Source organism: Tenrec ecaudatus, chromosome 10 (genome assembly GCF_050624435.1).
Source record: "Tenrec ecaudatus isolate mTenEca1 chromosome 10, mTenEca1.hap1, whole genome shotgun sequence".
NCBI classification, from domain to species: Eukaryota; Metazoa; Chordata; class Mammalia; order Afrosoricida; family Tenrecidae; genus Tenrec; species Tenrec ecaudatus.
This window is the reverse complement of record NC_134539.1, coordinates 84947715-84970496: the sequence shown is the minus strand read 5'-3', so window position 1 is coordinate 84970496 and position 22782 is coordinate 84947715. Positions and strand designations below refer to the sequence as shown.

Genomic DNA, 22782 nt, shown 5'->3' with positions numbered 1-22782 from the left:
CGCGGCTGGGAGTCTAGCGGGTCCCGCTGCGGTTCGAGCGGAGCTGGCTCCAGGCTCCCTGGCCGCCAGGTTCTTACTCGCCGCCGAGGACCACTTTCGACCTTTGCCCTCCATCATCTCACCCCCGCTCGTTCCTGTGCCAGTGTCCCTGGACCCCAATATCCTGGCGCCCCCAGCGTCTCCCACCACCCGCCGCAAACCCCGCGACCTCCAGCAGCCCGCCTCCGCTGGCCTGCTCCTGCCCGGCGTCTCCCGCCGCAGTCCCCTCCGCCTCCCGGCCCTCGGGGGCTCGCCCCACCGCGCCCCCGGGCGCGCGCCCTCGGGCTTCCCCGCGCCCCCCGTCTCCCGCCCCCAGCGAGCCCCGCTCCCCGCCCTGGCCGGCCGGCATGCAGGTGTCCATCGCTTGCACCGAGCAGAACCTTCGCAGCCGGAGCAGCGAGGACCGTCTGTGCGGGCCCCGGTCGGGCCCCGGGGGCGGCAATGGCGGGCCGGCCGGCGGGGCGCACGGGAATCCTCCAGGGGGAGGAGGGTCGGGCCCCAAGGCCCGCGCCGCGCTGGTCCCGCGGCCCCCAGCGTCCTCTGGCGCCCTCCGAGAGAGCACCGGCCGGAGCACCGGCATGAAATACAGGTACGGGGAGGGGGGTGGCCCATCAGCCAGCGCCATCCTTTCCCAGACGCCGGAGATTTCCCGGACCAGCCTCCAGGGTCCCCGCAAACTTCGCCGAAAAGGTCCCGCTTCCGTCCCTACTCTTGGGCGCACCCCCAGCATTGCCTTCCTTGCGGTCCCTCCGTTGGTCGCCGTCGTACCTGGAGGACCAGCGGAGCAACTTGGGGACGGTTGGCCGGGTCTTGTCAGACCCAGGGCTGCCCTCAGCGTCCCTCCTTACCCCCCAGAGAAGCGGAGGATGCACGGATTCCCAGGCTGCGCCGTCCCCTCCCCGCCCCCAATCCAGTGCCCTTGGGTTGGCGACCTGGGGAGAAGCGAGAGAGGGAGGGAAACGGCGTGTCGCTCTAGCCAGCTCTGGGAACCTGACCCAAATACTATCCCCTCCTGCCCCTACATATCCTGAGACCTTTGGGGTGGGGGGCGCGGGTAGTGGGGTTTGGGGGTGGGTGAATCTCACCCGCCCCATGCTGAGAGACAGAGGAAGGTGGACTGAAATGCAGATGAGTTCATCTCAGTGAACCTGGGGCTGAGGTGGGGGTCGTGGGGGGTGGTCGGGCTTTCAGCAGGGGGGAGGGGAGGGATCTCACCTGGAGTGATCTGACTCGGCTTTGTCCCCTGAGGAGTCCGATCCCCTCCGTGGGGCAGCCTTGGTGGGAAGCGGACTGCCTACTCTGGTAGGGGGCGCGGGGAGGAATGTTGTCCCTGGGTTAGTGAGGCTCCAGAAGAGAGTGGGGGTGGGGGGAACCGGCCACATTCACCACCGACTCTCCTACCTGGGTTTGTTACAAGTGCGTCCTCCCATTTGCTTAAGCTACTCGGGACCCTTGCATCCCTGTGTGCCTGCGACTTGATTGACCCTTCCCTCCCGGCATCTGCCTTTAGGGGAGCACTGTGGGTCAGGGTCAGAGCGACCTGCTCTCACAAACTAGCCACTCACATCTCTCCCAAGACCCCATCGGAAGAAACACCAGGGGCAAACGCAGAGCAGGCGCCACATCTTCATGGGACAGCGCCTCCCGCCCCCCGGCCCCTGCGGGAACACTCGTTGCTTCGTTCAGTTTTGCTTACAGCGACTGTTCCAATCCTGGAGGCTCTCCCACGGGATCTGGTCGCTTTGGACCAAGACACTCCGAAGGCTTCTCAGACTGGGAGGAAAGGACCTGGGACGGATAATCTAGGTTCTTAATGAGGGCTCCACCCACCTCTTGCTTCTTCTGCATCCTGTAGGAACCTAGGAAAGTCAGGTCTCCGGGTGTCCTGTCTTGGCCTGGGTGAGTTAGACGGTTAAGGGAGGGGGCATTCTGTAGCGGCTGTCTCCCATGGTGCTCACAAGTCCCGCTTCTCTCCTCTAGGCACCTGGGTCACCTTTGGGTCTCAGATCTCTGATGAGGTATAACTAATGGAGCCTGGGAGCAGGGGGAGGGGGTGGGGTCGGGTGAGAGACCCAGATAAAAGGTGGAGAAAGAGACTTGGATCTGGGCTGGAGGATGGGAAAGGGGGAAGAATGTGGAGACCAGGGCTGGGGCGCAATGGCATGGACAGGGAGGGAGGTGTAAGAGGGGTCCGTGGTTGAACCCTAACTTTTCCTCTCAACTCCCTAGACAGCAGAGGATGTGCTGACGGTGGCTTATGAGCATGGCATAAACCTGTTCGACACTGCTGAAGTGTACGCAGCAGGAAAGTAAGGATGGGGGTGAGGGAGCTGACTTACACTTGGAAGGCTGAGAAGACACCAAGGATTCGGGTTGTCCTTCCAAGGAACCCTGGGAATTCTGAAAACACTGCGTTCCATCCTTCCAGTAGATGGACCCTGAAGCATGATGGGAATTGTAGTCCCAATACTAGTTTAGAGGGCAATGGACATAGTGTGCAGGCAGACAGAGTAAAGCAGAGCCGACACATACATCCTGGGTGTCGGCTGTGTGCAATGATGAGAGGATTTCGAAGCTGTATTTCCAAACATAGCATACCACATCATAGACCTGTGGCTCTACATTGGGAATAGCTAAAATTTGGGATGGCCCAACCCTGTCTCTTCACGATCTGGCGAACACTTCTCATCTTCAAGACTTAGCTCAAGCATCAGCTCCTCCATTATTCCCTCCCCTGAGCTCCCAGGGCACGTTCTGGTACCCTCTGGTCACTGCTCCGCTGTGAGGTTCTTCTCCCTACGTCACCCTAAGCGTTTACACCGAGCCTAGCACAGAGCAGGTACAGCGAGTGGGACAAATCCAAGAAAGGCCACAATCTAAGTGGCTTGCCGGACGAGATAGGGAGATATGAAAAAGTGCACGACAGTAAAGCATTTCAGTAATAGTCCACTCTAGCAGCTTAAAATAACTCAAATTCAGTGCGAAATAATGGTGTAGCCAATCAGAGCTATGGAGGCTGCCAAGAAGGACCAGCCATAAACTGTGACAGTCAGATGCTATTTTTATGGGTGAGGCAGAATGCAAGCAAAATTCTGGAGGCTGGGTAAACTTTTCAGAAGCTCAAAGATGGGGGAAGGCAACCTAGATGGTCGGAACTTCACCGCCGTCTGATTGTTTCCTCATACTATATCCCTTCAGCACCTGGAAGAGGACTCGATGTATAGCTGATGGGTGATGGGTATTTGTTGAAGGAATGAAGGAAGGAAGGAAAACAATGCCCAACTTTTATTCCGTTCTGGATGGGGCCAAGTTCATAATGGATTCCTGACTTAGGTCCTAGTCTGTGAGAAAAGAAGTTCGTTGAAAGGAAGGGTGAGGAGGCATGGAAGGGAACTGATCGATCCATGAGTCAGAACTGAGGGCAGTGGCTGTGTTTGTGGATTGGGTCAGAGGGTTAGCATCTCCCCTTTGTCTTCCTTCCAGGGCTGAAAGAACGCTAGGAAACATCCTCAAGAGCAAAGGTTGGAGGTGAGGTTGTGTTTTGGGGTCCTGATACCTGATCTTTCAGTGCTCCCTTTCTTGCTGGTTCCTACGTTTCTTTTTTCCCAGGAGATCAAGCTATGTCATCACCACCAAGATTTTTTGGGGAGGACAGTAAGTGGCTGCCCCACCACCATTGGGGAGGAAGATGCACAAAGAATGTGTGAAGGTGGATGGAATGGGGATGGGGCAGCTGTCCCTTCCTGCTTGTGAGGGCTCGTTCAGTCCCAGTTCCTCATGGCTCTAGGCTAGCCCTTTTTCCCTAGGTTTGTCACACCTCATCTCTGACATGCCTTTTTCTACAGGGCCGAAACCGAGAGGGGCTTGAGCCGCAAACACATCATTGAGGGTGAGAGTTAGGAGTGGGACTCCAAAGTGGCTCGGTAGTGAAAAGCGGAGGAGCGTTCTCTGAGGTTCTAGATTCGAGAGTGTGAACAAGGGGAAATGGGATGGAGGGAGTCATGGCAACAGGTAGGGTCTGACTTCTCAGAAAACTCGGGACTGAGGGGCTTTCCTTCCACTCCCCACTCCCACCCCCAGGCTTGCGAGGATCTCTGGAACGGCTCCAGCTGGGCTATGTGGACATCGTCTTTGCCAATCGCTCAGACCCCAACAGTCCCATGGAGGGTAAAACCAACGACCCCCCCCCTTAAACAGTCTTTTAAAACCTAGTACTTCCTCCACGTGCTCGGCAGGAAGCCAGGGACCAACCTCTGAAATGCCCAAGGCCTTGTGGAGGTCACTGCTAATGTGGACCCCTGGATTCCGGGGATCTGACAGTGAGGCGCGCTCTCTCCCATATGCCTAGAGATTGTACGAGCCATGACGTACGTCATCAACCAAGGCCTGGCCCTGTACTGGGGGACATCTCGATGGGGGGCTGCAGAAATCATGGTGAGTGTACCCTCACCTCCCCCACCCCACGACCAGTCCCCCCTATCCACACAACCACACCAACCCCACTTGACCAGGGGGAACGCGTGGGAAGAAATGGAAGGAGTGCTTTGACCCTGTCTCCTCCTCACCCCAACACAGGAGGCCTACTCCATGGCCAGGCAGTTCAATCTGATTCCTCCTGTGTGTGAACAAGCTGAGCACCACCTGTTTCAGAGGGAGAAGGTGGAGATGCAGCTGCCAGAACTCTACCACAAGATTGGTTTGCAACCTTTACCCCCACATCCCCCCCCCAACTGCTCTCATGCCCTAGATCCCTACTCATACCAAATCCTCTTCCTCGAAGGTGTTGGCTCAGTCACCTGGTCTCCTGTGGCCTGTGGCCTGATTACTAGCAAGTATGATGGGCGAGTCCCAGATACAAGCAGGGCCACCATCAAGGTGAGATAGTGGGGTTGGAGGGGGTGAGGGGACGGGGCGGGGCAGGGCTATCTGGATTGCTCGATGAAGGTGGGGCCGCGGGGTAGTTCCATCAGTTGCCTTTTGCTGACTCCCCCCTGGTCTCCAGGGCTACCAGTGGCTCAAGGACAAGGTGCAGAGTGAGGATGGCAAGAAGCAACAGGCCAAACTCATGGATCTCCTGCCCATGGCTCACCAGCTGGGCTGCACGGTGGCCCAGCTTGCTATAGGTGAGCCACCAGCAGGGCTGGACCCCACAGGTCCCCTGCTCCTCCTGGGAGGGGCTTAAATCAGGCGTGGGACCTAGACTGGATCCTCGGGCACCTCTGGGGGCCGTGTGCTCTCCTTGCCCCATTGGGTTGCTTTTTTTCCTCCTCCATTTCCAGCGTGGTGTCTCCGAAGTGAGGGTGTCAGCTCCGTCTTGCTGGGAGTGTCCAGTGCGGAGCAGTTGATAGAACACCTAGGGGCCCTACAGGTACGCTGGGGACAGGGACAGGTAGGCAGCACTCCCCGTATGCTCCCTAGGGCTCAGTGCCTAGCTGTCCAAGCCAAAAGGGCCCCAGAGGTCACCTCGTTTGGCAGGCCAGGTCTCAGGGCGACACAGCCACTCCTTGGCACCTGGCACCGCTTGGCTGCTTCCCTGGGTCCTCGAGCCCCCCAGCCCCTTCCCTTCTTCAGCCACCCAGCGTCTGCTGCCCTCTACCACCCCTTTGTCCTGCAGGTGCTGAGCCAGCTGACCCCGCAGACGGTAATGGAAATCGACGGGCTCTTGGGAAGCAAAGCACATTCCAAGAAATAGTCCTTCGGGGGCGCAGGGAGCCCGAACTGGACGCCTGCCGCGTCTAGAGCACCGCTTCCCTGCAGCTGCCGCTCGCCCGCTCGGGACCTCGGGCAGCCCCGCCCCTCGGGCAGCCCCGCCCCTCGGGCAGCCCCGCCCCTCGGGCAGCCCCGCCCCTCGGGCAGCCCCGCCCACCTAAGCCCTGCTTCGAGTAGCAATACGCATGACAAAGCCATATCCTTCCGCGGTGGCTCTGGGGAGAGAAAGGAGTCCTCCCACCCGCTCCTGCTGCATCTCCTCTAGGCCTTCTTGCTAACCCGGGGCTTGAGCTACTGGGTCATCTCCTCTATGGCCCTGGTCTCGCTCCCGTCTCTCTTCCCTTATCGCCGAGACCCAGAAAAAAAATGCAATCCAGTAGATCCAGGGAACGTGCACAGACATGCTCAATAGTGGGCCTTGAGGTGCCCAATAAGAGAGTTAACGTCACCAGGGCCACGGGAAATGGGGTTCTTTCTCTCCCTATCCCCCACACCACAACATAGGACGCCAGGCTGGTCCTGGCAGGGAAGTGATGGGAATCCAGGGCCCGTCTCTCAGCCAGGAGGTGGAAGAGGGCTGTAAACTAGGAGCACATTGTTGTGTGATAGAGTGACACTGCACTCTCAAAGGAGGGGACATTCCATGGCAGAAGTGTAGCAAGGCCTGGCAGAAGCAGCCAGGTGGCACTTGGGGAGCAAAAGTTGGCTGTGCTTCACAGGAACTAGTGACAGCCTTTGGGTCCCAGGTGGCACTGGGGCTGGGCTGACTAGCCCTGAGCAGGGCTTCTTGCCTGGCAGTGGGGGGGGGGGGGGCTGCAGCCTTCCTCCTGGCAATAATCCTAAAGCAATAACCATGGCCCCTCATGTGTAAGATTTCCCAGGGAACTGTAAATAAAACTCTCAGCTTGATCCTCACTGCGTCTGAAGTTGCAGGGGGTGAGGGACATGGGCTCCTTTTCAAGTACCTGACCCTCTGCCCCGTTGGTGCCACACTGACAAGCTCGCCTGCTAACTGAAGGTTGGTGGTTCAAGTCCTCTGGTGGCTCAGTGGGGGGTCAAAACCTGGAAATACATACAGATGACCATCTAGAAGCCACTCCGGGGCAGTTCCCTCTCACATGGGGTCACTGTGAGATGGAATGGATTCTGGCTGGGAACAGCACCTCTTCTCCTGGGACTAGTACAGGCCCCACAGGAGCTTTCTCCATGACGTGGACAACATGATGGCAGTGGACGTTTGTCGGAGAGCTTTCCCTCAGGCTGAGGCATTGACCTGCCATCAAGAACCCAGACACCTGATGGTCCAGGCCTGTTTTCTTCCTTCAGTTCCCAGTTCTTCAGAATCCAGAAACCTGGTTGACTAGCTTTTTCTTTTTTTTCTTTTTTTGATGTGTTCAAAACAAAATAAAAGTATATGAGGGGGGCTTCAAAAAGGTTGTGGGGAAATTCTGATTATCTTTAAAAAACAAAAAGTTTTACTGATATAGAATTTACATACCAAACCACACACTAGTTTAGGGTTGTGCCTTCATCAATTGTAGAACTTTGTTTTCATCTGGTATCCATTATTATTAACTACCACCACCACCACCACTACCCCACCCTGCCAGAATCTGAAAATCCATGATCATTTCATTCTCTTTCTTAGCGAATTTCTGGAATCTCCCTCACATTACCAGTGGATTCTCTGAATGGTTCCCCAGTGTACACAGAGGGGCTTTAGAAGAAATGCCCAGAAGTTGACATCTGAAGTAGCAGCCAGTGAACACCCTATGGAGTACATGTCCACCCTGACATACACGGGGCTGCCAGGAATCTGAGTCCGTCCAATGGCAAATGGATGGCTAAGAGGAAGGTGGGCAGTTCAAACCCACCAACTGCTCCACAGAACAATGAGGCGGTCAGCGTCTGTAGATTGGCAGCCCCAGAAACCACGTGGAGCAGGGCTCTCAACTAGGTCCTATATTCCATGGCTCCAAGTCCTTAGAATTAACCCACCAGGCAGTGGGTTTGAGTCATTTGGGCCCTTCTTCCTCAAAGAATGATTTTCCTCGGACGGAAAGTGGGTGGAGTAAGTTACAATCTTTAAAGATCTCAAGGCCGCGGAAGAACTAGTTTCTCAGCCTTACACCCTCACCTTCTTCCTTCTACCCCTCTTCACCCTTCCTTGATCCTAAAGCTGAGAGAACAGAGTAAAATAATTTCCAAAAAAAGCCCACCAGAAAGTCAGCAGCATGCCATTTACTAGGTTAGCAACCAACAGGATCAACTAATGAGTAGTTCCATCCGCCCTTATCATCTCCCACTCACTTTGGAAGACCGTGGAGGAACACAAAGAAGTAAAATGCATGACTAAGCCATGATTCGTTCTGTGGCAAACGTGTAAGAATTTATAAATCGTAAATAGCATTGTCCTGAAACAGTCAGTCACCTCGGAGGGGACATTCACTCATTGTGATCACTGCCTCCCCAGTTCCTCAACAGATGAAGCACAATCTCTCCTGGAATTACCTTCAGAGGTCGTTTTAAAAGCACTTGTTCAAATCCTTCCTTTACTCCAATGCTACATTAATGCTATGATCATCAGTCACCTTATTCGTTCATCCATTTCAATAATAAGTCTTTATTGAATCTTTGTACACTAGACCCTCTACCAGGAGTCCAGCGGACACACTAGACGCAGGACGTCCTTTGAGGCGCTTCCTGGTGGGAGAGACAAGAACCTGACTCATGTACAAATCCCACGTGTCCAAGGCTATGGTGCTTCCAGAGTCGGGTGGGTATCTGCCATGCTGAGGCAGCAGCGGGAGCTGAAGGATGAGATGTGTGTTGCTTAGCTGAAAACAGGTTTGTGAGACCAAAGGTTATGTGACCCAAAGGACCCTGCGCACCAGGGGTCTCTCAAGTCAGACGGACTGGAGAGGGGATGGAAGTGGACTGTAAAACACAGGTGGGTTCACAATAGCAGACAACATCTTTTATCCTGAACACAATAAAGTTTATTTAGTGCTATACAAGAAATCACTCCCAAACCTGGTGGCTTAAAACATAACCTTGTTCTTTTTAAACTTTAAATTTTGATTCTGTGAGCTGACCAGGAGGGTCCTCTGCTGTGTTCATACGGGCTCACTCGTGTGGCTTTGTTCCCGTGGAAGATGGGTTGAGCTGGCCTCCAAGGTGACCTCACTCGTGCCTGACAGTGCTATTGGCTGGAATTCCTTAGTTCTCCCTGTGGCCTCCGTCACATAACTACCTCCTCCCTTACATGGTGCTCACAGAGTAGCATTCAGAGGGCAAAGGTCTCTGCAGGACCAGACCTCACAGACATTACTTCTGTCACATTCTATGGATGCCCAAGTCATCAGGCCAGCCCAGATTCAAGAACTCAAACTCACTCACTGTCATCAAGTTCATGCCAACTCATAGCAACCCTATAGGGGCAGAATGGTGAGTTTCCGAGACTGTAGCTCTCCAAGGAGTAGAAAACCCCATCTTCTCCCTCAGAGTGGCTGCTGGTTTCAAACTGCTGACCTCTTGGTTAGCAGCCCAACAAGTAACCACTATGGCACCAGAGCTCCTAGATTCAAGAAATAGGGGGCAAGCACTCCCTTTCTGAATGAGAGAAGTAGCAAAGATGTATTGTCAAGGAACCTGGGGGCATGAAACAAGCTGCAGTCAAATAAAATGGTCAAGAGTAGAAGAGATGTGTGGTAGGACCTGGTTGGGATTGAGACTTGGTAGGTCACTTGTACATAGTGGGGAGGGAAGCCTCCAGAAAGCCAGAGTGGCTGGGGAGTGACTGGCGAGGAAGCCCCTGCTGGAGTGCAAAGGAGAGATAATGGCGGCCAGGGCTGGGGTGGTGTACTAGAGATGGAGAAAAGTGGGTGAATGAGAAAGCTCTTCAGACATAATGAACAAATCTTGGTGGTGAGTTGGGAAAGGAAGGCCAGAGCAAGTGGCAGGGTCATGGGTGATACCTAGGCTTCTAGAGCTGGTCAAAGAATGGGACAGAAAACACCGAAAGAGGGGTTTGTTTGGACACAAACAAGTGATGGGTGGCAGACAGGCTACCGGAGGTGCAGGTTTAAAAGCTTGGAAGGTCCGTGGTTGTCACACTCTTTGGGAGCATTTATATAATCAAATCTAACGTAAGAGAAAAATATTTACCAGTTGAAAATAGTAAGAGATGGAAGACCTTTGAACATCATTCTAAAGAGAAGTTTCAAAGAAGCTTTTAATTATGAGAGTATCACTGGAATAGCTAGCTTCTTCCACCGACTATGCAGGCAACCCTGGAGTTCCTCAATGTGTTTACAAGTACTTTTTGTCTCACGGTATACCTCTAGGTTCTAACACCACAAGGCCAGTGGTTTGAACCCACCAGTGGCTCTGTTGGGAGAAAGACGAGGCCGTCAACTTCCGTAAATATCTAAATTCTCAGAAAGGCAAAGGAGCAGTTCTCCTGTTCTCAGGAGATCGCTCTGAGACGGAATTGGCTTGATGGCAGTTAGTTTGGTTTGGTTTTTGGAGTTTCTAACAATTTCATTAAAAATAAAACAAAGTCTACTTTGCCTAGTATAACCAGTAAATGCCATGGATGTAGAGAAGCTCGTTTGTATTGACCAAGAGAGATGGAGAGTGGGATTGTGTTGAGAAATCAAAGCAAACGCAACTTAGGCTGTGGCACAGGATAGTAGCAGCTAATAAAGATAAGGTGTTTACCGGGTGGCAAGTGCTATTCTCAGCACCTGGCATGCCTAAGTTCATGCAGTCCTATGATTATCTACATTTTATAGATAAGGAAGCCAAGGTCTAGAGAAGTTAAGTAACTCGTCCAAAATTTCACAACTGGGCAAGTGGTGAAACTAACACTTGGACTCCAGCCTGTTCCCCCCAGCTTCTGTTCTATTACACTCCCCAAGAGAAGCTGAACCTGCAGGTCCAGGGCAGGAGGATGAGGAGGCAGCTAGGTCTGGGCGTGGCACCACAGGGAATGTGGATTGTGAGAACCATGTCCTGTTTACCGGTGGGGGAGTCAGACCTGAGTCACACCTCATGTTGGGCGGCTTTGCTGGAGCCATCATGGTGTGTGGGTGTCCAGGCCTGGCTATTCCGGAAGGAAAGGATTCCCAGCATTCCTCTGGCCAAGGTCCTGGAATCTAGGTTCCCCTCACATTAAGCTGGGGCTTGAGCAGCCTGAGGGGGGGTGTGGAATTTGGAAAACCCAAGGGAGGTTCAAAGAATAAGTTACTGAACTGCAGCATTTGTCCAAATGTCCAAGGGCAGAATGGGCAGTGCCACTGGCTTGGGGAGTCCTGCAACTCAATGAACTGACCCAGCGGGCTTCCGAGACCTGCAGCTGGAGGGCCGGGGCGCAGGAAATGATCTGAAGGTGGGAACGTGGTGGAGGGGCTTTGGGGGTGTGCTCCTGATGAACAGGCCCACAGGGAGATGCGGGTGGCCCACCCTCACGCCCCCAGTCCTGGTGGCATCCATCACTTGCACCGCCTCCCCATCCCTGGCATTCCGGGCCTCACACCTTCCTCGCCCCCAGGCGTGTCACCGAGGGGGAGCGGCCTCAGGCCGGTGTGACGCCCCGACGGGGCGGGGTCCTCCTATTAAATGGGGCAAGAGGCCGCGGCCCCCGCCCCACTACCGGACCCGAGCAAGGGAGCGGGTGCGCTCCGTCGGCGCACCAAGCCTTAGCGACGCCGCGCCCTAGCCCGCCGCGGCCACGATGCAGCTCCTGATGAGGGTGCCCTCGGTCCCGGAGCTGGGCGAGCTGGACTGCAGCATCTGCTACCGGCCCTTCAACCTGGGGGCGCGCGCGCCGCGCCGCTTGCCGGGGACGGCGCGCGCCCGCTGCGGCCACACGCTCTGCACGGGCTGCGTGCGCGAGCTGGCGGCCCGCGGGGACGGCAGCGGGGCCGCGCGCGTGGTTCGCCGGCGCCGCGTCGTCACGTGCCCCTTCTGCCGCGCGCCCTCCGTCCTTCCGCGCGGCGGGGTCACCGACATCCCCGTGGACCGGGACGTGTGGAGGCGACTGGAGGACAAAGCGCGCGCCGAGGGCGAGCCGGAGGAGGCGGGGCGCCCGGGGAGGGGAGGCGCCGGCGCGGACGCCGAGGAGGACGCCGAGGCGCCGGGCGAGCGCGGGGCGGGGCCTCGGAGCGCGGGGTGGCGCACGCTCCGGAGGCTGCTGGACCAGGTCGTGGCGCCCGCGCGCCGCTGGCGGCGCCCGCTGCCTAGCAACGGTGAGGGCCCGCGCGCGCCGGCCCCAGGGCCCAGAGCGCCTGGAGGAGCCCGGGTGCGGAGCGTCCAGCTGCGGTCACTAACCCTTCTTCTCCCCGCCCCCCAGTGCTGTACTGCCCGGAGGTCAAAGACATTGCCCACCTGACGCGCTGTACCTTGTAACTGAGGAGGCCCGCAGAAGCTACGGCCAAGGGAAGGTGGCCGCTGCAGCTCCCCTGCTCCCCGACACCTGCTTGGCACTCGGTGAGGCCGCGGAGCCCAGGGCGGGAGGTGCTGATCCTGCAGTAGGGCGTCCTAGCCGAAATGGCCCCCGCCTCCCGACCGACCGCCAGCCGGAACCCGTTCGTTCGATGGAGTGGCCAGGGCTGATGTAAACAAAGCCTTCCTTGCCGTGGGAAGACGACAGATGGTCCCCTTAGCTGTGATTTTTGGCTTTTGTCCAGGGCAGTGCTGGAGTGTGTCTGTGGGAGAGCAACAGGTCCTATTTTAGCATTTCTGTGTCAATGGTTTGAGATTGTGTTTTTTTAATTTTTTTTTAATGAAGCGGGAGAGAAGAGGCGAATTTGTGCTATATCTCACTTTGCTGGCATGTTTGGTAGCTGTGAACACCCCACCTTCGCCCTACCCACAGTATTGTGTTCCTAAAATGATGGCCATGCTGTGTCGCCCATTAGGAGTCTTGCGTATCTCAGAATTTTTCAGTATGTAGGGCGAAGATCAAAAGATCCAAGACTGCTGAGGCACATAAATGGGGGCCTCTCAAGGATATTAGGGGCAAGCCCTTGGGTAAAAGTGGCTTCTGATGTTATCTGTATTGTCAGTCCGGGGGAAACACTGACACCAAGGGAAACAATGTACCGTTTTAAACATGCCCTCCTGTGGTTGAACATCACCTATTGAATGCCAGGAGTTCTGCTTTAACACCTGCTAACTAGCTCATAATAATTGGGGGAGCCGCTTGTTGGAAGCATCACAGAATCCCAGGACCCCACGCTGAGCTGCTGTGATCGGATCAGAGTCTGCATTATAACAAAAATCCCAGGTGGCCTGTGTGCGAGTCCACATTGAAGATGTACTGGTCTACTTCCTAGACTCTGGGAGCTCACTATCTGGGAATAGGATATTTGAAACCATCAGTATCATTGATACTGAAAGTTCTAAATCAGGGTTCCTCAAACTTTCTAAACAGGGGGCCAGTTCATTGTCCGGAGACGCGTTGGAAGGCAGGACTATAGTTTAAAAACAAATTCCTGTGCACACTGCACATATCTTATTTTGAACTAAAAAAAACAAACGGGGCAAAAACACCCGGTGGGCACGGGCCATAGTTTGAGGACCCCTGTTCTAAAATGATAAACTTATTGTTGAAGAAATCTCCCTAATCCTTTGTATCCATCACTAATAGATGGTATTACGTTCTCTGGACAAATGTGAATTTTAAAAATATATATTCCTATTTTTGTGACCCTGTCTTAGTGTTTGCCTGTCATGAAGTCCCAAATGGCACCTTTTTGGAGAGACTTGTCCGCTTTCAGCCTAGTGCAATCCTTTCCAACTTCTGTCGCCGTGTCTCCTTTCCATTGCTTTTCTCAAGTGTGTTTTGTGCCCCCCCCACCCCCCCCCCGACACACACACACTAGTGTTCAGCTCCTGGAATGCAACACGTGACTGTGACTTTTGCATCTCCAGGGCTGGAATCCATGTAGTTCATGTCGATGACCCACCCAATAAACGTTTGCTACATTGACACTTCGTGTTGTGCTTTCTGGAACAGCCCCTCCAACTATGTCTGGCCTTTTGATCAACCACTGAGAGGCTCTCAGGAGGAACAGCACTTGTGTCAAGGAGGAGTCCAGGGTTCCAGTCTGTGGCAAACCGCGGTCTGATCCCTCCAGGTGCTCAAAAACAGGTGTGCCTCTGTTTAAGGTGGGAACAGTTAGAACTGGCGGGCCTGTAGTGACCTCTACTGACTGAGAGGAACTAGGCAACTTGGAAGTGGAAATGGAATTCAAAAGGATGAATGGAAAGCTCTGGGTCTTGTCAGGCACTCCTCCCTCCAACAGTTTCTGGCAGTGCCCTTGGCCATCTCTCCTCTCAGCTGCTCACCATCCCCTTGCTGTGCATGCCCATCACAACACTGAGCGGCCAACACGGGGTTGGGAAAGGGAGAGCCTGAGACAGTTTTAGGGTATGACCCAAGTGATAACAAGGGAAAGTCACAAGATGACAGGAGAGAAAAGGATGGATCTGAAATGGCAGGGCCCAACACTCTTTCTTATCCCTCCCCACAGCCAAAGGACTCTTGCACTCAAAAAACACAGCACACGGAAAGGAAAGTATAATTTATATGTACAACCAATAAACCTGATACAGAAGAAGGGGTCGGGACAGACCAGGAGTGGGTGTGAAGAGAGACTGGGAGAGGGGCAGCAAGAAAGTGAAGGGGCAGCGAAGAGGAAGTGGGGGGTTCGCCATGCAAACTGCCACTCTCCCCGGCTCCTCCTGGGAAGGGGATGTGCCCGTGTGTCCCCAGCCTGCCCTCCACCACTCTTTTGCTTTGCTTTAGAGGTGTCAAGAGGCAAGATGACCTCCTGACTAGACCCCCTGGTATGACCCACTCACAAGTAGTCTGTATCTAGTCCTTGAGGAGGTCCCAAGCCTTCTAGGGACATGAACCCAAGGTGGTGGCTCCCCTGTATCTGGTCCGCAGTATTCTCTGCCGCCCTTTCTAGGTGACATGGTCCCTAGAACAGGTTGGGGAGCTCCTCTTTGGCTTGAGAGGGTGGCGCCCAACCACTGTTCTTTTTGTAGGGTGGTCCTTGGTCCCTACAGCAGGAAGGTGGCCCCCACGAGATGCTGGTACACAGGAGGTACTAAGCCAGTGGACGGCACCTTTATTCTGAGGCTGGTCAGCAATGGGTTCCCTCCCTGTTGACTGCTTAAACCTCAATTTTGGGAGAGGTGGGGGAAGGTAACATGCAGCCCTCCTCCTTCTCCCTTGCTCCCTTCCAGGGCTCATTCGCCACCCTTCTCGAAAGTCCTCCTCTCTTCAAAGCTCCCCCTCCCCTCCCAAAAAAGTTCCTAAAGGCCAAGCAAGGCTCCCCGGCTTCTGCAGGAGATGGTGGTGCTTATATTGCAGGAAAAAAGACTGGGGAGGCGCCACCTCTGTCCTCCCTACACCATTTATTGGGGAGTTGTGTATGTTGGGGGTTGGGGAGGGGAGAAAGGTACTTGAAAGACCCTGCTAACCATCTCCCACCCACCTTCTTTTCACCAGCACACTCTTCAAAGCTCAGCAGGAAGGGTGCATGGGAATGGAGAAAGACTTAAGGTCCTTCCTGCAGAGAGGGGCAAAGGGGCTTCTAGCCCAATGGTGGCCCAAGGGGTGGGGAAGGTGGAGGATTGGCAGCAGGCCCCAGAGCCTGGACTGGGGGTCGGCCTCGGGAACGGGGCCTGGGTGAAGGGCAGGCCTGGGATCCGGTCAGTCGTCTATACAGATCACCTCCCCGGCTCGGGGTTCCTTCCGATCCAGCCCGTCTGACACCATTGCCCCCACCATTTCCTTCTCCTTTTTCACCAGCACTGGAGGGCCGTTGGTGGCGGCTGTGTAGGAAGCGAATGAGGAAGGGTCAGTCTCCACAGTGCACCCAAACACCGCTTCCTGACCACAGCCCGGTCCTGCTACAAGAACCCCGACTGCTACTCCAGATCTCCCAGGGTAAGGGTGGGAAGACCAGGGAGGAGCACCCCTGCCCCACCCCCGAGGCACCCCTGTGTGCCTCCTGAGGTGCCAACTCTTGGCAGACCTCTTTGGGGTCCTCATCTCTTCCCCCGGGAAGGTCCCAGGTGCAGGCAGCTTGGGTGGGTGATACCCCCCAGCCCAGAACCAGGAGAACCCTCGAAGATGGGGGTTGGCGGGGTGAGGGCTTAAGAGAGAGTGAGGGCAGAGCCTGGCACTGTGCCATTCCGTAGGTGGCAGAGGAGGGGGCTAGAGCAGCAACAGCTGGCAGGGATGCTGCTGGACTGTGGCAGAGAGCGAGCGGGGAGGGAGGAAATTGACCAGCTGACCTGTGATGAAGGACCCTGCGGGCATCTGACTGTAATTGGCGCCTGCGGCGCCCAGCGCCCCTACGGGGGCGGCGCTGAAGGCTGCCCCGTACCCCGGAGGTGTGGCGTACGGACCCGGAGGGAAGGCCTGAGGGAGAGAGTACAAGCTGAAGTTAGACAGTCCGCCACCGGCTGAGTGGCAAGACGTACGCTAGAGGGGAGCCACTACCAGCCAGGCTCCCAAACTAGGAGGGGGCGGAGAATAGGTGGGACTCCCACAGGGTGGTGAGTGTGTGCTGGCTGGGTGCTCAGCACAGTGCACAGGGCTCTGATGGGAGTGTGTTCCTGTGTGCAGGAGCAGGGGAACTGGAGTGCGGGGAGAGGGTTACCGGCGTGGGGTGAGGCTCTGCGCCCTTGCTGGCCAGCCGACTGAGGATGCTGCGCTCGGACATCTGAAGGCGGGCTGCGATGGGGGGTATTCGGGACAGCGTGGCCGGCAGGCGGGTCACGTCCGCCTTCATGTCGCTCAGCAACTCCTCCAGCTGGTTCAGAACTGGGGCCCGGGCCACGGAGAAAGAAGAGCAAGGGAAAGGGAGATGCAGCCAGGAAACGAGATGAGGAGTCAGACGGACAGGTAGAGTGAGAGAGCGAGCGAGAGAGAGACAGAAAGGGGCAGCGCAGACAGAAAAGGAGCAACTCCAGGAAAAAGCGAAGAGACAGAGGCCAGACCAGCACAGAGGCAGATGGAAAGAAAGAAGGCACAGAGGAAGACAGGGAAGGACATTGGAAGACATGGGGCAAGGAGTCGTCAGAACATCCCACACTGGAAAAGCGAGGCTTTTACGGGTAGGGATGACGGGGAGGAAATAGGGGGGAGGCATGGGAGGTGGCAAGTGGTAGCAAAGATTAGGGAATCAAGGTTTTCATAGGCAAAGGTGAGGGTCTGCATTACGGAGTCGAGGAATTAGAAGAGGAATCAAAGGCGAGTAGGATTAGCTTTAGAAGGTCTGTCATTCTCCAGCTGAGGGCTTGGGAGGAAGGGCTGAAGGGGCGTCAGGGTGTGGCAGGTGGTCGGTTTGCCTCGTGGGTGAATGGGCTGGGAGGGAATGTGATGGGGGCAGGCAGGGGAGGGCTTTTGTGGAGCACACTCAGGACAAGGCCCTGGAGAGGCGGGCTCCATGGGTCTGGCAGCGTGTGGGACAGTGGGGAAGTCCCACTGTCCCTAGGGAACCCAGGGGAGTTCCGCCTAGTTTGGGGGGCAGGCCCCTGGGTCAGACACTGGTGGAGACACTGCCAGGTAGGGGCCAGCGTTGGCGTGCACAAGTCCCAGAGGCTAACCACCAAGGGGGTGTCAGATGGGTGAGGGGTGGGGTTAGAAGGCAGAGGGGATGGTTCGGAAGGTACAGGGGTCAGGGGCGGGAAGATTTTGAGGGGTGCGGGGTGAAGACTTACGCAGCGTTGTGGGCCCTCCCCCGCGCGGGGCCGCCGCGGCCCTTACCCTTGTGCAGGACAGCGTTGGCCGGCTTGTTCCCCGCCAGCGACTCCTTGGAGAGGTGCTGGTGGCTCTCGGCCAGGCACTCGGCCTCGGCGAAGCGGGCGTGGAGGGCCATGGCGGGGTGCGCCGGCTCCTGTGACAGGTTCAGGTAGGCCGCCCGCCGCAGCTGCTCCTCAATCACCAGCGCCTGCTCCAGGAGCTGAGGGCACAGGACATGGGGGGGGGGGATGAGTGCGGGCAGCTGTGGGTGAACACCCCGCCCCACCCCCAGCTCCACACCTGCAACCCTGGCATCAGCCTAAGCTGGACCCCAGTCTCCAACACAAGCGGGCACTTCTGCTCTCGGCCTCACTGCCCTGAACGCTCCCTCAGAATCCCACCCTCTTTCCTGTCCTTTTCACCCCAGCGTCCTCACCTTGAACCTCCGGGCCAGGAACTTATTTTTCATCTCCAGAAAGTTCCCTTTATTGGCTTCAGTTTTAAACGGCTCATTGATAATAGCAAACTGCGCATCATTCTGGATGTCCTGCCACCGTGCATAACCGTGGCTGCCAACGGTGGAAAGGGGACCATTAAGGAATTGAACAGGATGCACTTGGTGATCAAAACATCGTCCCTTTGGAGGGACTTCTCAAAGGGGTGGCCCGGCACCTCCTGCCTGCCCTCGGTGCAAGCTCCTCTTTGTCCTTGCGTGGGTGTCAAAGGATACAGGACAATCCCGGCCAGAAGCCAATAGTCGTGTCTTCGGTGCCAGATCTCGTTAAGTTTCCCAGAGGAAATGGCTGCCCGCTCCTCATTCTGCCACAGCGTGTGAAGCTCTGAAAGGACAGCAGACGGACAAGGACTCAGGGCCTGTGAACCAGGCACGCCCAGCGCGACTCCAGTATAAGGCAGGCAGAAATGGTAGAGAGTGAAGGATTTTTTCAGAGTAAGGGGTGGAGGTTTGGTTAGGGGTTAGGCATAAAAATCACTTGAGAACAAGGCGTGAAAATGGAATTAAGATGGAAGGTGGGTGGGATGGAAGACTGGATGAGGGGTGGGTGCACAAGCAGTTTGAACTGTTCCAAGGGTCTAGCCAGGCCTAAAACAACCAGGAAACGGAAACAAGCACCAGAGCAGAAGTAAAATTGAAAGCCGAAAAACAACAAAAACAGAAGTGGGTTCCTGATTTTACTCAATAACAACGACAAACCATTTAGCTAGACTGGCAAAAACCATTTTTAAAAATAGGTAATAGATGGAACTAAACAAAGCAAAAATGGATAGAGGCAACGTGGCCACGAATCCGAGGAAACAAAGGGAATTGTGACAGTATTATGAACAACTACATGGTACCACAGTGGATTCCAGCCCAAACCAACTGCCATGGCGGTGATGCTGACTCAGAGACCCTGCCGGACAGGGGTCAGCACCCCTGTGGGCGTCTGAGACGACTCTTCCTCAGAGCAGAGAGGGCGCTTGTTCTCCTGGGGAGCAGCGTGGTTTCAAACTGCTGACCTGGTGGGTAGTAGCCCAACACAAAACCACTACACCACCAGGGCTCCTACCAAACTGGGTAACTTAGATGAAATTCTTCCACAGCCGACCCAAAGGGAATCTTCACAGAATTACGTACGGGTGATGGGGTCACATCAGTGACCATAAAGCTCCCAACAGCAACAACGAAATGCTAGACCAGATGGGTGCGCGGGACGTCGACTACATATTCTGAGACAAGTTGACACCAATATAGTTTCAACTCTTCCGAGAGACAGAAAGAGAAGGAATAAGCCAAATGCATTTATGACACAAACACACCAGACACCCAAACTACATAAAGACGCCAAAAAGAAAAACTTACATGATACCATCTCTTACAAACATAGATTAAAAACAAAGCAAAAAAACACCCCAAAGATTCTAGCCAACAGAGTCCAACCACATATTACCAGAGCCATATCCCATGACCAAGTGGAATTGACAGCAGAACGCTGGGATGGCTCAACATTAGACACACAATACATGCACTGCCAGAAGAACAGATAGTCCTGTCCTGGAAGAAGTCCGGCCAGATGCTCCTGAGAAGCCAGGATGGTGAGACTGTGTCTCATGTATTTTGGACATGTTATCAGGAGAGATCAGTCCCTTGGAAAAGAGACCAGGCTTGGTAAAGGAGAGGGACAATGAAAAAGAAGTATCTCTTAATGGGCTCAAACACAGCAACAATTGTGAGGATGGCACAGGATTGGGCAGTGCTTTGCTCTGTTGTGCACGAGTCCCTATCTGTCAGAACGGACTCAATGACACCTAAGCTATATTTATATGTATCTACATAGACGTATGTATGTAAGCTTCACTTGTTTTATTTTTCTAGAGGACCCAGACTAACACAATGCATACACACAAGGATAAGTCACAAAATACTTCTGCGGAATCACAGGAACATTTACTAAACAAAAATATAAGAATGTAAAAAACAAACCAGAAACTCAATAAATGCAAGACACCATATCATTAGAACCAAGGAAAAGAATCACAGAAAAAGCATCTGAAAATCTTAACTCCATTTATGGATGAAAACAAACCCTAAAGACGCATAGAGAAGGAACATTTCTTCCATATGAGTCAATGGCTTACGGGTGCGGGAGGGAGAGGGGGCTTCAAAAAGTACATCAACAAGTAAAATGGAAAGATAATGCAAGATTTCTATGAACTTTTGGAAGTCCTTTTATATATGAAAAGTCAATGGCCAACCGAGAACTTTCCCTTTGGAATCAGGAACAAAGGTCAAGCTCTCACACTTTTATTTTGGGTTCTATTAGAAGTCCTGCCCAGAGCAATACAACAAGAAAAAGGAGTGATAAGTCTATTCAGATGGACGAAGAAGTAAAATCATCTCTATTTGTGGATGATATGATCTGAAACACAGAAAACCCCCGGCTACACAAGCAAGCTGCTAGTGCTAACAACAAGCAAAAATGCTCCAGCAGTGAGAAATCTGAAAGGAAACTTCGGGAAACAATTCCATTCACAGTAGCACCGAAGAGAATAAAATGCCCAGGAAGGGGAAAGGTTATACAAGTACAATGGAAATTAAGACACACTGCTGAGAAGAGATTAAAGACGACTTATGTAAGTGAAGAGATAGTCCCTGCTCCTGGATTGGAAGACTCGGTATCAGTAAGATATCAATATTGCTGAATGCTAGCTATAGAAACCACGCAGTCTCACACAGAATTCTAAGAGTGGGCTTTGTAGAAACAGAAAAGCTAGTCCTCAACTCTAGATGGAGAGGCTAGCGAGGTGAGTAGTTACAACATTGCTGCAAGAGAAAAACAAAGTCAGACGCACACTTCCTGATTTTGAAACCTCCTACACAGATGGAGGACGGAAGAGCCGGGGGATGGGGGGTGGCATACGAGGTTACGGGTTGAGCTGCCAACCACCATGTAGATGGTTTAAACCACCACCCCGGCTACCCTGGGTGAGAAAGATGAGGCCGTCCGTGCTCCTAAAAGGATTCCAGTCTCAGACCCCAGGTAGGCGCCCTATGAGTGAGAACTCGGTGGGAGCGGGGTTTTGTTCTGTTTTTAATACATCTACAGTAATCAAAACAAACTGAAACACAGGGTATGACAACAGACACACACATCAGTGTCCAGAAATAAACCCACACATTTGTGGTCAATGGAGTTTTGACAAGGCTGCTAGTCCAATCGACAGGGAAAGAATCGTTTTCTCAGTACGTGGTACCGGGGAAACTGGCCTTCCACATGCAGCACAAACGGAAACAGAATCCTTGCCTTCAATCAAAAGCAAAAACAAATTCAAAGTAGATCAAGGACCTGAATGTGCAACTAAAAACCATAACGTTTTGGAGTTTTTTTACAACAAGCAGCAGGGGGAACGTTGTAAAGCCCAGTCTTCAACACTGGATAATCTAGTATAAACGAAAGCCTAAGGCACAGAAGACAAACTAAATAAATGGCACTTCATAAACATGAAAAACCACTGTGCATCAACAGACATTACCAAGAACGTGAAACAGCAAAACAAAACATTTGGTGGCTCTTTATCTGGAGCAAGGGAAAGGGTCCAGACTAGGATGGGGACAGACAGTGTGTGGCTAATGGCCTTCGGGCACGACTGCCTCCTCAGCCTCGAGAGGCCAGACTGGATGGCAGCTGGCCATCACGACTGACATTGTGAACAGAGTGGGAAAATGCAGAAGAGAATTTCAAAGTCTCATGGGCTTTGGACTTCCCCGAGCCAGGGAGGGTAGCTGAACTCCCGAGATCACTGTCCTGAGATAAAGTCTAAACCTCACGCCAAACACGCCATCTGGAAGTCTTCTTCAAATGGAAGAGGACTTAGCTTAGCTTAGGGAGTTCAAAAGGCCTGTCCTGAGCACTCTGCTCTGCAATGGCGATCTACATGGGGTTAAATGCCAACAGTAACTCAAGGTGAGAGAGGAGCCTTGGGGCAATGAGCTCATGCTGATGGGGAAGAACAACTCAACAGAGGAGGGTGACCTGAAAACTGTCATCAACTTCACGTTCATGAGGAAACTTGAACTTGAACCGCTGTATGCTTTTGCTGTGTACATTTCCCCCACAAGAACAGAGCAAATGAAAATGGGAAGAAAAAGAAAAGGTTGGACTGAAGGAGGTGTTGGGATCCTAACGGCCACTTTAGGAAGACTTAGGTCAATGATGGGTCGGCATAAGTATCACTGGAGGACACTTGAAGGAAGGGGTGGCAGAGGCCCCTGAAGCCTCGGGCACTAACACAAAGTCCACGCAGGAAGCAGGAGGCACTGAGAGGCCCTGTACCTGTGAAACCACCATCGGCGATATTAAACATGAACCGCGGCTTCTCGGCTCTCTCTTCCCGTCGCCCGTTGGACCGCGACTCATCTCGCGGAGGGCCTGGTCGAAGCTCCCGGTCCCCTTTACCGTCTTCTGCTAGGGCAGAGGGGACAGTGGAGTGGCTCATGCCTCTGGGCGGTCTCCTCTCTACCACCTGTACTGTACTGGCCCTCGAATAGCTACCCTCCCAGGACCCCAGCTGGCCATTTGTCCCCAGACTCCACCTCCCCTGACTCCCTCAGGGACCCATGTGGCCAGACCTCCTACCCATTACCTCTCTTGCCCAAATCCCCCGTTTCCCCCTCCGGCCTCTCCCTGTGCTCCTGTCCATCCAACGGGTTCTCCTCCCCCCTCTCTCTTGGCGTCGACTCGGTGGCTGTGGGAGGCGGTAGGGGA

The 22782-nt window shown here is 54.2% G+C and overlaps 3 protein-coding genes across 10 annotated transcripts in view; 2 read left to right on the top strand and 1 right to left on the bottom strand.

Moving 5' to 3' along the window:
* Positions 1 to 386: 386 nt before the first annotated feature.
* KCNAB3 (potassium voltage-gated channel subfamily A regulatory beta subunit 3) lies at positions 387 to 5938 on the top strand. 3 transcript variants are annotated; one of them, XM_075559121.1, is made up of 15 exons: positions 387 to 465; positions 529 to 628; positions 1895 to 1938; positions 2020 to 2057; positions 2269 to 2348; positions 3523 to 3567; positions 3649 to 3693; positions 3885 to 3928; positions 4120 to 4206; positions 4388 to 4473; positions 4615 to 4735; positions 4820 to 4914; positions 5042 to 5162; positions 5319 to 5407; positions 5654 to 5938. In XM_075559121.1, exons 1-15 carry the CDS (start codon positions 387 to 389, stop codon positions 5729 to 5731), a joined length of 1152 nt encoding a protein of 383 aa, XP_075415236.1. In that variant the 3' UTR covers positions 5732 to 5938. The 3 variants fall into 3 exon arrangements, with proteins under 3 accessions (XP_075415236.1, XP_075415237.1, XP_075415235.1); XM_075559122.1 differs by lacking the exon at positions 4120 to 4206; XM_075559120.1 differs by having other exon boundaries at positions 387 to 628.
* Positions 5939 to 11385: 5447 nt separating this feature from the next.
* RNF227 (ring finger protein 227) lies at positions 11386 to 13732 on the top strand. Its single transcript, XM_075560893.1, has 2 exons — positions 11386 to 11999; positions 12104 to 13732. The coding sequence occupies exons 1-2, from the start codon at positions 11486 to 11488 to the stop codon at positions 12157 to 12159; spliced, it is 570 nt and encodes a 189-aa protein (XP_075417008.1). The 5' UTR covers positions 11386 to 11485; the 3' UTR covers positions 12160 to 13732.
* A 592-nt stretch (positions 13733 to 14324) lies between these two features.
* Positions 14325 to 22782, bottom strand: part of CHD3 (chromodomain helicase DNA binding protein 3) — a 29098-nt gene continuing 20640 nt past the window's right edge. Inside the window, exons 33-40 of one of the 6 annotated variants that reach the window (XM_075560887.1) lie at positions 22661 to 22762; positions 22351 to 22479; positions 18249 to 18357; positions 17955 to 18087; positions 17497 to 17738; positions 16434 to 16597; positions 16066 to 16192; positions 14325 to 15600 (exon numbers count right to left, since the gene is read on the bottom strand). In XM_075560887.1, the coding sequence (XP_075417002.1) occupies positions 15360 to 15600; positions 16066 to 16192; positions 16434 to 16597; positions 17497 to 17738; positions 17955 to 18087; positions 18249 to 18357; positions 22351 to 22479; positions 22661 to 22762 (1247 nt within the window). In that variant the 3' untranslated portion in view covers positions 14325 to 15359. The other 5 variants (XM_075560890.1, XM_075560888.1, XM_075560889.1 and 2 more) reach the window with 5 other exon arrangements.

What these genes read in the sequence shown, in the direction of transcription:
- RNF227 (XM_075560893.1), top strand. Translation starts at nt 11,486, where the DNA reads ATGCAGCTCCTGATGAGGGTGCCCTCGGTCCCGGAGCTGGGCGAGCTG. An exon ending in GCGCCCGCTGCCTAGCAACG is followed by an intron (nt 12,000 to 12,103) that starts GTGAGGGCCCGC and finishes CCCGCCCCCCAG; the next exon opens with TGCTGTACTGCCCGGAGGTC.
- KCNAB3 (XM_075559120.1), top strand. Translation starts at nt 387, where the DNA reads ATGCAGGTGTCCATCGCTTGCACCGAGCAGAACCTTCGCAGCCGGAGC. An exon ending in AGCACCGGCATGAAATACAG is followed by an intron (nt 629 to 1,894) that starts GTACGGGGAGGG and finishes TGCATCCTGTAG; the next exon opens with GAACCTAGGAAAGTCAGGTC. An exon ending in CCGCAAACACATCATTGAGG is followed by an intron (nt 3,929 to 4,119) that starts GTGAGAGTTAGG and finishes TCCCACCCCCAG; the next exon opens with GCTTGCGAGGATCTCTGGAA.